Source organism: Lepidochelys kempii, chromosome 13 (assembly GCF_965140265.1).
Source record: "Lepidochelys kempii isolate rLepKem1 chromosome 13, rLepKem1.hap2, whole genome shotgun sequence".
Lineage (NCBI taxonomy): Eukaryota > Metazoa > Chordata > Testudines > Cheloniidae > Lepidochelys > Lepidochelys kempii.
In genome coordinates this window covers 30,764,570-30,778,944 of record NC_133268.1, presented here as the reverse complement: position 1 = coordinate 30,778,944, position 14,375 = coordinate 30,764,570, and the positions used below count along the sequence as shown (strand labels likewise).

Below are 14,375 nucleotides of genomic sequence, written 5' to 3'. Positions count from 1 at the left end.
TATCTCCCCTTAGTTGTCTCTTTTCCAAGATAAACAGTCTGTTTCCTCATGTGGAAACTGTACCATACCCCTAATTTTTTTCTCTCTCCCTTTTCTGTACCTTTTCCAGTTCTAATATATCTGTTTTGAGATAGGGCAACCAGAACTGCATGCAGTTTTCAAGATGTGGGCATACCATTGATTTATATTTTCATATTTTTGTTTTATCTATCCTTTTCCTATTGGTTCCTAATATTCTGTTAGCTTTTTTGACTGCTGTTGCACATTGAGCAGATGTTTGCAGAGAACTATAAGAACGGCCATACTGAGTCAGACCAAAGGTTCATCTAGCTCAGTATCCTGTCTTCTGACAGTGGCCAATGTCATGTGCCCCAGAGGGAATGAACAGAACAGGTAATCATCAAGTGATCCATTCCCCTGCCGCCCATTCCCAGCTTCTGGCAAAGACTTTCTGAAAGTCCAAGGACAATATATGGACTGGATCACCCTCGTCTATGTGCTTGTTGACTCCATCAAAGAATTCTAATAGATTGGTGAGGCACAATTTCCCTTTACAAAGGCCACATAGACTCTTCCCCACCGTATTGTGTTAATCTGTGTGTCTGATAATTCTCTTTATTATAGTTTCATCCGGTTTGCCTGGTACTGAAGTTAGGCTTACCAGCCTGTAATTGCCAGGATTTGCCTCTGGAGCCTTTTTTTTTTTAAAATAGGCATTACATTAGCTACCCTCCACTCATCTGGTACAGAGGCTGGCTTAAGCAATAGGTTACATACCGCAGTTAGTAGTCCTGCAATTTCATATGAGTGCCTAGAGAACCCTTACGTGAATACCATCTGGTCCTAGTGACTTTCTACTGTTTAATTTATAGATTTGTTCCAAAAGCTACTCTATTGACACCTCAATCTGGGATAGTTCCTGAGATTTGTTACCTAAAATGAATGGTTTAGGTGTGGGAGTCTCCCTCACATCATGTGCAGGGGAGACCAATGCAAAGAATTCATGTAGCTTCTCTGCAATGGACTTGTATTCCCTGCATGCTCCTTTAGCACCAATGTCATCCAGTGATCCCACTGACTGGCAAGCTTCCTGCTTCTGATGGACCAAAAAAAAAAAAAAAAAATGCTGTTAGGTTTTGTCTTTTGCTGGTTGCTCTTCAAATTATTTTTGGCCTGCCTAATTATACTTGACTTGCCAAAATTTATGCTCCTTTCTTTTTTCTTCAGTAACTTCTGTAACTGCTTCTGTTTGCTGCATGCCTCTTGGCTCAATTTTGCAATTCCACGTGGCATATTCTCTGCTCAATACAGGTAGCTCTGGAATGTAATTCTGGAAGCTGAGATTCTTTCCCCCCTTTGGAATGAACCTCTGAAATGGAGCATGCAAGGTCTGTCTTCCATCATTTTGGGAGAGCAAAATATTTGTTTTATGTTGTATTTGAGTTTTGCTGTTGGTCTAGCTGGAGCTGCTCTACTCTGCTTCCTGTTCAGCTGACTCCAGGGTTCATCCCATCATGATGTTGTGTGTTGAACAAAGTTGCCATTGCGTGGCTGGTGCATTGTGAACTGGACCTTTATGTTCCTCATTCTACTTTAAAAATACTTTCAAAGTGTAATTATTAGATCATATATTCAATAAAAAATATTGGACTTCGGAGGGTTTGTGCTCAGGAATGCCGTGGGGCCTAAAGTCTGCATAATTTAAATGAGTGACTGGGGAACACTTTCCTCTTGGCTGCAGGATTGTCCAGGCATCCCTTTTGGGTGATATTCATTCTGGTTAGAGGAGTTCATGAAGCCAGTCCCAGGTCCTCTTTATTCCAGTGGGGAGTAGGTTACCAGTCTATTCCTAACTGATTTTATAGAGGCAGTTATAGAGAGATGCCTCCCTCAATTGCTCATTCCTGGAATTGGACAAAATTAATGATGCACTTGAAAGAATATGTATTTAATAGAGGTCCCATGTGATAATTAGAAAGAAATGTACTAATGCCTCTTGGATTTGTATATTGATTGTTACCCCCACCCTGCACATCAACCCATTCGTCTCGTATTTCTTTAAAAATCCTAGGATTCAATATTAAAAGTGCACATTAAAAGTTAAAATAGTCAGGAAATGTAAGTGCATTTCCAACAGCAATGTTAACATACATCCACCACAAAATATATTAAACGTGTCAACTTTGTCAGCTTTTCTGTGCAGATCATAACTGTCTTCTGCAAGAGTTGCAGATGCTTAGCACCAGTAAAGATTTGGCTTTGAGATTTTTTTGTATATAATTACTCTTTCCTTCTAAGCTGTGTATTTTTAACAAAATTATCAGCATTCAATTGAAGGATTTACGAGGTTGTTTTTTTTTCTATTGCACGTAGATACAGTAACTTTGTTAGTGTTTCACAAGCTTTTGCATTGTACATGTATGATTGACTGTTTTAAGTAGAAGTGTAACTGTTTTGTAATTCGTATTCATTTGAGCTATCCTCTAGGACCTTAAGAATCTTAAAATATTAGGTTTGCTGAGAACTGGATGTACTTGTGATTAGATTCGAATAAAATATCCCTAGAGTACATGCTTCGTGTTTATGTTTAGTAGTACCTTGTAGTCAGTTATGGCAGATTCATAATACTGTTAAATTTAATAAAATGAGAATTTGTGTAGACACTTTTCACTTCTGTGCAACTGATTAGAAAGTTTTCAACATAGTTCTGATTGGACAAGTACAGGTAAGTTGAACACTTTTTTTTGCATAAAACAAAAATCTGATTCAGAGGCAAAAGTCTTCGTATTAAGCTGTAAGTGTATTTAAAGTAAGAGATGTATTAATGAAACACCCACTTATAGTACTATAGCTATTGAAAGAGTTAATGTACAATTTCACTTAAGTGCTTATATATGCTACTGTATATGTTCATTGTGTAGCGTGTTTTATTGCATTTTTATTTCAATTGACTTTCATGATTCTAGATTGTCCTCTTATATAGAATAGTACACCTTACCGCAGGATGCTGTGTATCCATCTAAAGTTGTAGTGGAAAAATTGTTTGACATTATAATGTAGTATTTGAGAAGTATGTGGTCATGTAATTTAGACTGTTATAATGCTTGTGCACAAGGAGCAGAGTAAAGGTTGTGTTAACTTGAAATTTGTGGTGATTATAGCTTTGCTTGCCTAATCATGCAACCATAATAAAGGTAAGTAATAAAGGTAGCTCAGTAGACTAAATTTTTTTGTTTAAACACCTTAACTTTTGTTATTTTTAATGTGCAATTCATTTATCTGTGTGTCTGTCTTCAGCCAGCCTTTACTAGGCGGCCCTCTGATCCTGCTGCCTTGTGCAGGAAATACATGAGCTTATGTTTAATGGATGATACTGGTATGCCTGCCTCCTCAAAATGTCTGAGCTTTGTTGCTACGAGTACTAGTGCCAAATGGAAGAGAGTGGCAGAAAGAGCACCAAACAAGGCCACCCCTTTCTCCAAGCAAAGGCAGATGACTTAAGTATGTTGTAGTTATAGACACAGGTTTATTATACATTGTCGCCAACTATTTGATAGAAAAATTTGGTACAGAGTTAATTTTAAGAGCTATTCAACCTTACTGAAACGCTTTTGGCATTCTCAGCTAGTAGGAAGGTCTCTTGTGTATATCTGGACACGACCGATGAAGGGATTGATTTTCAAATTCTTGTCAGAGGTCGTTCCACCTTTCATGAGTCCTGCTTGATTGAGATGGAGGATGATAGGTAAAATATGATTGTTTGATAATGTGTGTTGACTTTGAAGTCTGTCTTTTAAGAGTCTTCAGGCAGAGCAAGATAGGACATCTTTATTCTTTTTGGGGGGGTAGGAGTAATTGTGTATCTCTAGAGTACACACCTTTTATGAATGTCTGTTGTGGTCTACTGCCAAATAGATCATAGTGATTGAGATCTTATAGAATTTAGAGGGAGCCATGCAGGCGGTATGATCGAGCTGTTGGCAGTGTTTTTAGATTGGGTTTCAGTACATCTTTCATGGATGCTCCCTGTAGGTGAGAGATCCTGGAGCACTGGGCCTGGCACATGACCTGAGGCCTGAACCAGAGGCTATGAACCAAAGTTAGGCCATGTATTAAAGTAGATGTTTGCAAGTTCACTGTTCAACATATGAGTTTGGCAAAAGTATTGCTAGTGTTGCTAAAACATAGGCATTCCTAAGATGTAACACTTACTGGGTGTATGTGAGAACACACTCCAAAAGATAGCCCAAGAACATCCTGACCTAACACCAAATAAGAGGATGTTTTGCCCGAGACACCTGGAGCATGATACAAGGGGAGTAACAAGCAGATGTCATGAAATGCATAAGGTGATAGGTAAGTTGTTTGTTCTATAAATGTTGGGGTACCTTGCTGTAACCTTTTGTGTGGCCAATGGGACAGCAGAGACTCCTGCTGTGGACTGAGCTCCTCCTTGCCTCAAGGCACTCATATTGTGTACCTGTAACCATGGAGCCAGGGTGCTAGGACTGTGTCTTGAGGGAAATAAACCTGGCTGAGTGCCTTCGTTGCCAAACTTGAGTCTGTGGTCTTTCTGGGTAGTACTGTCGAGGTCTGCTGAACCAACTATCTGGGCTGGGGTGGGACAGCACACGGAGAAAGCGCACTTGCACCTAACTGACCACACTTCCTAATCTAACATCTCTCTCTATTTGAGAAAATTGTAGAAGGTGAATGTCCTAAAGTGTTAGGTAGCATTGTGACTTCCATCTCTTTCTGCAGCGTATAATGGCTTGTAAAAAGTTTCCAATAATTTGAAGATATCTTCTGGTTCTTCTTTGAGTAGATGCAGATGTGTATTCCACTTAAGTGTATGCATGTGCCGGAGCCTTTTCCCTAGCAGTACCCGTAGGGGGTCAGCTCTTGCACCTCATGGCTGTGCCCCCTCCCCGGCTATATGAGGGTGCCACCCTGACCCCCCTCAGTTCCTTATCACCCATGGCGATGAGAGTCAGAGTTCTTTGTGGCTGTAGTCTCTCAAACTCTCATTTGGTCTTAGCCTAGTTTATTGTTGTATATCGTCAGTTACTTAGTGTTAGTGGGTAGTTAGTGTTCCCTGGTGCTGCCCTTACCAGGGTTCAGACATGCCTTTTTGTGCAGGGAAGATCCCCAAGAGTGACTCGCACACATGGTGCTTGCTTTATCTAAGTAAGGCCCACCTTAAGAAATGCTGTTTAATTTTAAAATTGTTTAAAAAGTGGAATCGGGTGGCACAGGACCTTCGCCTCAAGCAGCACCTGCTTGAACAAGCCATGGGGCCTTATCTGGTACAGAGGCCCCCCTTGGGCTGAAGATCGCCCTTGGGCTCGGAGAGCACTGCCAGCTCTTATTCTGTGTGTGTGGGGTGGGGGGGTTGTGGTACTGCTACCCTTATTTCTGCCCTGCTGCTGGCAGCAGAGCTGCCTGAGAGCTGGGCAGATGGAGAGCGGCAGCTGCTGGCTGGGAGCCCAGCTCTGAAGGCAAAGTCGCTGCCAGCAGCAGCACGAGAGTAAGGATGGCATGGTATGGGATTGTCACCCTTCTGTGTTGTAATTGAAATCAGTGTGTATTTTTTATTACAAATATTTGCACTGTAAAAATGATAAGAGATGGTATTTTTCAGTTCATCACATACAAGTATTGTAGTGAAATCTCTTTGTTGTGAAAGTGCAGCTTACAAATGTAGTGTTTTTTACATAACTGCACTCAAACAAAACAGTGCAAAACTTCAGAGCCTACAAGTCCACTCAATCCTCCTTCAGCCAATGGCTAAGACAAACAAGCTTGTTTACATTTACAGAAGGTAATGCTGCCCTCTTTTTTTTAATTACAATGTCACCAGAAAGTGAGAACAGGTATGTGCATGGCACTTTTGTAGCCAGCATTGCAAGGTATTTACGTACCACATATGCTAAACCAGTGGTTTTCAAACTTTTTTACTGGTGACACCTTTCACATAGTAAGCCACTGAGCGTTACCTTCCCCCCTTCATAAATTAACAACACTTTTAAATATATTTAACACCATTATAAATGCTGGAGGCAAAGCGGGGTTGCGGTAGAGGTTAACAGCTCACGACCCCCCATGTAATAACCTCGTCCCGACCCCCAGTTTGAGAATCCCTGTGCTAAACATTCGTATGCTCCTTCATGCTTCGGCCACCATTCCAGAGGCCGTGCTTCCATGCTGAAGTTGCTCATTTAAAAAAAAATGCGTTAATTAAATTTGTGACTGAACTCCTTGGGGGAGAATTTTGTCCCCTGCTCTGTTTTACCTGCCTTCTGCCATATATTTCATGTTATTGTAGTCTTGGAGTATGACCCAGCACATGTTGTTCATTTTAAGAACACTTTCACTGCAGATTTGACAAAACGCAAAGATGATTTTTTTGAGATTTCTAAAGATAGCTACAGCACTTGACCCAAGGTTTAAGAATCTTCCAAAATCTGAGAGGGATGAGGTGTGGAGCATGCTTTCAGAAGTCTGAAAAGAGCAACTACTCTGATGCAGAACCTGCAGAACCCAAACCACCAAAAAAGAAAATCAGCCTTCTACAGGTGGCATCTGACTCAGATAATGAAAATGAACATGTGTTGGTTTGCATTGTTTTGGACTTTTACCGAGCAGAACCGGTCATCAAAATGGACACACGTCCTCTAGAATGGTGATTGAAGCAAGAAAGGACATGTGAACCTTTAGCGCATCTGGAACATAACTATCTTGCAACACTGGTCAGTGCCATGAGAACAGTGCCCTGAGAACACCTGTTCTCACATTCAGGTGACATTGTAAACAAGAAGCGGGCAGCATTATCTCCCTCAAATGTAAACAAACTTGTTTGTCTGAACAATTGGCTGAACAAGAAGTAGGACTGAATGGAGTTGCAGGTTCTAAAATTTTACACTGTTTTATTTTTGATGCAGGTTTTTTGTATATAATTCTACATTTGTAAGTTCAACTTTCATGATAAAGAGATTGCACTACAGTACTTTGATTGAAAAATACTATTTCTTTTGTTTTTACATTGCAAATACTAGTAATCAAAAATAAATATAAAGTGAGCACTGTACATTTTGTTTGTGTTGTAATATCAATCTATTTGAAAATGTAGAAAAAAATCCACAAATATTTAAATAATGGTATTTTATTATTGTCAGTGCGATTAATCACAATAAATTTTTTTAATCACGTGATTAATTGCGATTAATTTTTTTAATTGCTTGACAGCACTACTTAAATCCTAATAAACTGCAGTTTTTTAGATGAGCATGCTTACTTCCATTACTCCTTGATCAGACAGAATCACTGAGTTCCTGTTTGATTTTATACCTTACACTAGCTGGAGTAAAAGAGTTAAGTTGCCCATGTTGGGGGTTCTGAAGACCCTGTGTAACGGCTTTGGATGCTCCTGAAACTCTAATATGGTCTTGGAGAGATTTAAAACTGGAGTATCTTTTTAACTATGTCAATGAAATTTAGCCTTCAAAGATGTTGGTGTATAATCTCAGTGTTGAGATTTTGGATGTGTTCTCTTGTTACTGGCATGTGGTCAAATATAGTTATTGGATAGAAAGGGTATTGTGGCAACCAGGGACCAGTTTGAGAAATTATGTATTTTATCCTTGGGTGGGAAAAATAGGAGTAGTGTCTATATCCATGAGGTTCCTGTCTGCACATGTGGCAGGCTGTTAAATGGTAGCTGCAGTGAGAGGTCTCCCTAAAGTTAATGTGTTACTGATAAGTCCTTGATAGGTTCAGTCACTACTACTAATTGTTGGGTGGTCCCACTTGCAGTCCACTATTTCTTCTATCTTCTGAAATAGATCCCTCAATTGATGAGGAGTTGTGTACTGAACCCAGAATGATACTTCACCACTTACGCTATCATTATTGGAGAACAGAGGCATGAGAGATATGGAGGTTGAGCAAAGTTATTGGGTTTAAACAATGCATAAAGATTAAGGAGAACATAAAGCAATTTATAATGAAATGACATTGATAATATGCTGGTTATGACATCCATACTGGGCAAAGTAGTGGAACTGCTGATGGCAAACTTTACCAATCAAAATTAATTGTAATTGGAAATAGGTTCTTCTCAAAGTACAATATCAGATTGGTTGGCAAGATTACAGGTTTGAATGGTAAGGGTAACTTGTGTAATATACTTTTTCTGTTAGATAATTGATTTATTACTACATTATATCCTGACTTAAAAAAATGTACAAAATCAATATTCCCATTAAGTGATAAATCTCAAAACTTGTTGAGGGTTTGAGTAAGGTGTATCTAGAGGGATGTATCAGAGGGATTAGCTCTTATCCCAGTGTTGTTCAATATTGATCAGTAACCTGAAAGGAAATATAAAATTATTGCTGGTTAACTAGGCAGATGACGCAAATTGGTGGGTTGGTAAATGATGATGACAGGTCATATATACTGAGCAATCTGGATCACTAGGCACAATCAGATATGTATTTTAATACAGTTAAATCTTGTGTACTTACGAAGATAGATATTGCCATGCTAGATCAGATGCATGATCTACTTTAGTCCAGTATGCTGTCTCTGAGTACTAGCCCTGTTGATTGAAGAGGCATCCCAAAATTGTGTGTTTGAGTCTTGCTACCTTTGTTGGAAAGACAGTGAGATAAAACATAGAAGTTTATGTGGATAGAAGAGATGTTTTATTTTACTGTTTGTAGAAGCTATACATAAAACAAATAAAACAAAAATAGAGAAACTATGGGAAAAAGCTGTTCCCATATCTTCAGGTCTCGGTACCACTGTAGACTGCTTAAGCATCATTCTTTTCATTTTTGCTAGTGTCAGCAGAACCACTAGATATATGTATGGCCTTATTGTAATAATCCTACTAATTTTTGAGGCATCTCATTTTATTCTTCACCAGAGTTATTTTAGTGAACTCTTTATTTCCATAGGTATCCAGCTCATATTGAAGAAATTGACTATGAAGAAGGAAAAGTGCTTATCCATTTCAAACGCTGGAATCACCGATATGATGAATGGTTTTGTTGGGACAGTCCTTATCTGCGTCCCTTAGAGAAGATACAGCTACGGAAAGAGGGGTTACATGAGGAAGATGGATGTGGTGTAAGTTGAAAACAGTGTATTCAATGAATTCCCATTATTCAGCTAGTTATGTACAAAGTCTTCATCCAAACCCATTAAGGTCCCTGAATACGTGGTCAGATATAATTTGTGATTATTATTATAGCTGAGTGCTGACAATGTCATTGGTGTGGTACAGATGGAGGAAGAAACAGTCCCTGCCTGAAGGAGCTTACAGTCTCAATAGAATGGTGTGAACTTCTCTTTTTTACATATCTAGCCCAAAGTAAGTTCTTTCTTGTGCACAAGTGCTGCTGCAGTGGCTGCCTGTTGAAGGATATGGGGTGTTCTTTTCATTTTTGCTTTTTTACTTTTAACAAATAAATAGTTCTAGTGTTTTTATGAAGCAGTATATTTTAAATCTTCCTAATTTTGTTTCTCTAATTCAGGAAGTATAAATTGTTTTATTTTCTCTTTGTAGGGATTTCGTATAAACGATCAGGTATTGGCTTGCTGGTCTGATTGTCGTTTTTATCCCGCCAGAGTCACTTCTGTTAACAAGGATGGTAAGTCACAGCTATTCATTTTGTTGTACTTAATAACTGGGTAACTTCCATTGTGTTCAGAATTTCCTCATGCTTCCAGAGAACATGGCACATCTCTTGAAAGAAAAGTCATTACACTACAGTGTGTTAATTTTATGAAAAAGTTAGTTCTGTTCTATAACTTCGCATTAAATATGGTTGATACGTAAAGTGGGTATGTTGTGCGGTTATTTTTGTTTTGTTTTTTTCCTCCAGTGGCTAGCACGAGCTGCCAAATGACCTAACTTGGGGGGGGGGGAGGAGAAGCAATTACGTTTTTTTTTTAAAGCTACTTCACATAATTGCTAAAGAAGTGCTGGCAGCAGAGAACAGGCACAACATAATCTTTTTGTCTTAAATGAGAGGATCCAATTCGATGAAAGAAATTATTTCTCTAAGATTCACATTAATGCTTTCACCCTTAATGTATTTTTTCTATATTTGGAAGACACAGGCTAAATAAATAAAATACAAAGGTCTTTTTAAATATCTGGGACCATATTATGTATTGCTGAATTCATCTTCCTTGAAATGCAGCGGTCTGAGGTTTATTTTCTTTTTCAGACATGCACAAAGCATTCTTCTACCAAAACTATCTCTGTATTCTTGATGAGTGTGTCAGGCCCACTATTAAATACATAAAAGTGGGAAAGAGCGTAGACATGTATTTTCTGTTGAAACTTAAATTATTCTACATTTAAATCAGGTATGCTTTACTTTCAGCAGAATGCGTTATTTTCCTCCTCATAGAAGTTGGAATTCAAATTTTTTACCTTTACAGTATGCTTTCTGGAAAATATACTGTAGGGAACGCTGCTTGGGAGTTGTAGGCTGGATCAGCTAATAGAATATGGTCCAGTATCAGTTTTAAAGAGTCAAACAATGAAGCTTGTGTCAGTTTCTTTTGGAGATTATTCCACAATTTAATACAGCTCTCTCAAGATTATTTGCTGTGGATATCACTAAGAGATTATAGAGAGTTACAGAATAATTTTCAGCCTAATGATTCTTAATATAGGTCACTAAAATATGAGAGAAATGGGTAGAAATGTGAAACACTTGAGTCTGACACACTGCTATGCAGGAGCAGAGTTTAGATGTATTTGGCATCATAATTTCTCGGCTCTTCTCTTGTTCAGCAGGATGTAAGGCATTTATAAATGTGTTTGCAACTTGGTCATTGCAACAAGGTCACATGGGGGTACATTTTTTTTTTTTAAATTTTAAATTTTTTTTAATCTATAGGAATATTTTCATAATTTAGGAGAGATGCAAAATAGTACAAAACATCTCAGTTGCAGAAAGCTTAAGCAAAATCAGTCAATCACCAATTGCAAAAACTCCAGGAACACCTACAAAATACACTTAATTATTGCAGAACCTACAGGTTAATCACACAGGGCCAGTTCCTACTTCCTGCACGCCCTGCCTTCATTGGCACTACCAGTGTGAGTACTGTAAACGGGAAGGAATTGCTCATGTTCTTTAATTTGACTTTGATTCCCTTTCGATCGGTTAGTCTCAAAATTAATTCTTTTGTTTTATTTTTTTAGTTGAAAGCATGGAGTCTGAGAAATAATTTCATCAGTCCCAACATGCATGCGTTCGTGTGTACTGACAAATTGTTTTACTCATGATTTTTATTAATAAACTAATTCTTACGTTAATAGACAAAACTAGAAGAAATAGACTGTATTCTCCCTTCATACATGTATATCCTTAAACTTTAGACATCTTTAATGAAACATTTTCGTAACCCTAAAAAAGTGAATTTTTACTTAGAACCAGATGTGTATCTCTAGAACTGGAATGCTCAGTGTTTATTCTTTGAATAGTTATCAAAATGCAAGTTAAATTACACTCTTAATCAGGATGTGTTCTCAAATTTTAGGTACTTACACTGTGAAATTTTATGATGGAGTAGTTCAGACTGTCAAAAATATTCACGTCAAAGCTTTTTCCAAAGATCAGGTGAGAAATGTTGTGTTTTCTCCAATTTAATTCTAAAAGACTAGCTATTGCTGAAATCTGACAATTCAATTGATTTGTTCATGTTGGTGTCAGTAAAAAATCCATCAAGTGAACACTTATCTGTCACTAAATATGATACCCACTGGGCAAAGAAAACCTAGTAAATGAAAAAAGACAATTTATGGTATGGCTCATGAATATTAAAGTTTGCTGCTGCTTGTTCTCAGAAGAAATAGGTCTTGAAACAAAGATGTTGTATATCTCTGGTTAAGGCTCCTTTCTTCGATTCATGGATGATTCAAAATGGACACATTCTAGGTTTATAGGGGGTCATTTCAAACGTAGCACAAGTGTCTTACTTATTTTAAAGAGTAATATATCAGTAGAAACAAAACTGCTAAAATTGCCCAATTTTTTTTTTAAAAAGGGGGGGTGGGCGTGGGCATGTGTCAAGAATAATTCTTTTCCTATCCCATATAATACTTGCCCAGAATTCACCTAGTTATAGTCTGACTACCCTTCAGTGTCGACTACCCTTCAGGACCCCTCCATGAGGGAGGATTCAGGGCCTCCTACATTAAGTGGTGTAAGCTTTCACTTCATAGATGCATTAGGGAGATACATTTTTTTTTTTCTCTTCACCCACATTCTTCTTCCATGGAGGATCTCTTTTGTCTGATAAGGCACGTTACTCCCCCTCGCCATTCACAGTGATATCCTTTAGCCAAGGGCAGAAACAAGAATTGGGTCACTTCTAAAGACCTCCCCTCCCCCCCCCCCCCTTCACCCCCTGCATGATAGCAGAATGAAGCACTTCCTCTTTTCCTCATTGTAATTTGTAAATTTAAAGTAATAGGATGTGTAACTTTTTAGTGTAGGCTTATAGTAAAAGTTCTGTAATACTGTTTTTATCGAGACTCTTAACCAGTAAATGATTTTAAATAAATATTAGAAATTTATCACTACAGGATTGTGATTTAAGTTTGTATCATATCTGTCATGTATTGTCAATACTTTAATCAGCTCTGCCCTAATAATATCCTGTGATAACTTTTTTGTTTTTTAAACGTATACCCATCACACAGTTGTTCCTGACCACGTTTATCGTTTTATTTGACTAGCTGATCACTGTCAAATAAAATGTCAGACTCCAGCTCTAGGTTGTAAACATAATCCACAGTCATGTCCTTAGGCAAAAGCTGTGCACCAAAACTTGAAGGCCAGTAGGCTGGGCATCTGTCAGACTTGTGGAGGAAGTGAATTCTAGATTTGATGGTTCTTCATTCAGATGTCATGCCAACAGAAATTGTCAGGCGAGAGTCTGTTGGCTAATCTCTTCTGTTGTCAATGCAGGAGGAGATCCTGGAAGAATCTTCATTGCAATGACAAGTGGATTTATTTTATTTAAAATGTGTATCTTATTTCACTGAATGATCTTTTTATGAAATGTTCTGCATAATTTTTTATTTGATTACATACGTCCATTCCTCTGAAGGCATGCATGTGTGTCTCGTGCACTGGTGCTGGAGATTTTTCCCTATCAGTAACCATGGGGGTGGCCTCTGATGCTGGATGATACCATTCTTTTGTAGTTGTAAGGGAGATGCTGTGCTGGACAAATTTTCTGGTTATGTTCTAGTGTATCATAATTAGGGAGAAAGGGTAAAATTTTCAGAAGAACCTGAATGACTTAGCTCAAGTCGCAGTAAAAGGGGAATTAGGTTCCTAAGTCATTTAAGTCCTTCTGCATATGTTAACTAACATCCCCAGTTGGAATTAAGTATGATTCCATTAAATTTACTTAATCCTCCAGTAAAGGAAAAGGCATTTGAATTACAATAACTAAAAGATAAAGAGAAAATCAAGCAAACGTTTTGGATTGCTATTTTTTTCTACGTAGAGGAAAAATCCTGTTGCTAGTCATAGAATCATAGAATATCAGGGTTGGAAGGGACCTCAGGAGGTCATCTAGTCCAACCCCCTGCTCAAAGCAGGACCAATCCCCAATTTTGGCCCAGATCCTGAAATGGCCCCCTCAAGGATTGAACTCACAACCCTGGGTTTAGCAGGCCAATGCTCAAACCACTGAGCTATCCCTCCCCCAAAGTCTTTCAGGATTCAGACTTGGAGTGGCCATAAAGCATTTGTGTATTGGATTCTTCAGATTTTTTAAACTTCCGCTGTACAAATACCTCCCACTGCTTTTTTGCTTGAAAAAAACTGATTGCAGAAGGGAACAAAATTGTGTAGGTGTATGAAAGGTTTTTCCTCTTATGACACTGCCTCAGCACATCCCTGTGGTAGGAATCAAATAACTTGCAAAGTAAGCCAGGAGACCCTTTTCAGAGTTCACCCCATGTGTGGCAGTGATGGCACCTTTTTATCATCACAGCATGCAAGAATCTAGATATTGGTAAACAGTCCAGTCACATTCAAAGCTCTTGAAATCATCTGTTTCCCATTCGGTGTCTCAGGGTTGAGTAACGTAGGGAAGTTGGTCTTGGAGTCCAAAGACCAAAAATACTCTTCTAATATTTTATTCACAGACAAAAGAACTGTGTGAAGATAGACTTAAGGTTAAACATATGTAACGGTAATTTAATACTACAGGGATGTTGTAATTAAGGAAAAACCAAGCATAAAAAACCCATGAAATTCTGTTAACGTTACACTTAAAAGAAATCCAAATATGTTAAGGTAAGAAATGTATAAATGTATAACCCAAACAAT

General features: G+C 38.2%; 1 protein-coding gene across 10 annotated transcripts in view; it reads left to right on the top strand.

Annotated features, from left to right (window-relative positions):
• Positions 1 to 14,375, top strand: part of PHF20 (PHD finger protein 20) — a 190,130-nt gene that overhangs the window by 35,822 nt on the left and 139,933 nt on the right. For 7 of the 10 annotated variants that reach the window (XM_073310018.1, XM_073310016.1, XM_073310010.1 and 4 more), the window contains exons 3-5: positions 8,961 to 9,132; positions 9,572 to 9,656; positions 11,566 to 11,645. In XM_073310018.1, the coding sequence (XP_073166119.1) occupies positions 8,961 to 9,132; positions 9,572 to 9,656; positions 11,566 to 11,645 (337 nt within the window). Of the gene's footprint in view, positions 1 to 8,960; positions 9,133 to 9,256; positions 9,377 to 9,571; positions 9,657 to 11,565; positions 11,646 to 14,375 lie in introns of those variants that run through there. The other 3 variants (XM_073310013.1, XM_073310014.1, XM_073310017.1) reach the window with 3 other exon arrangements.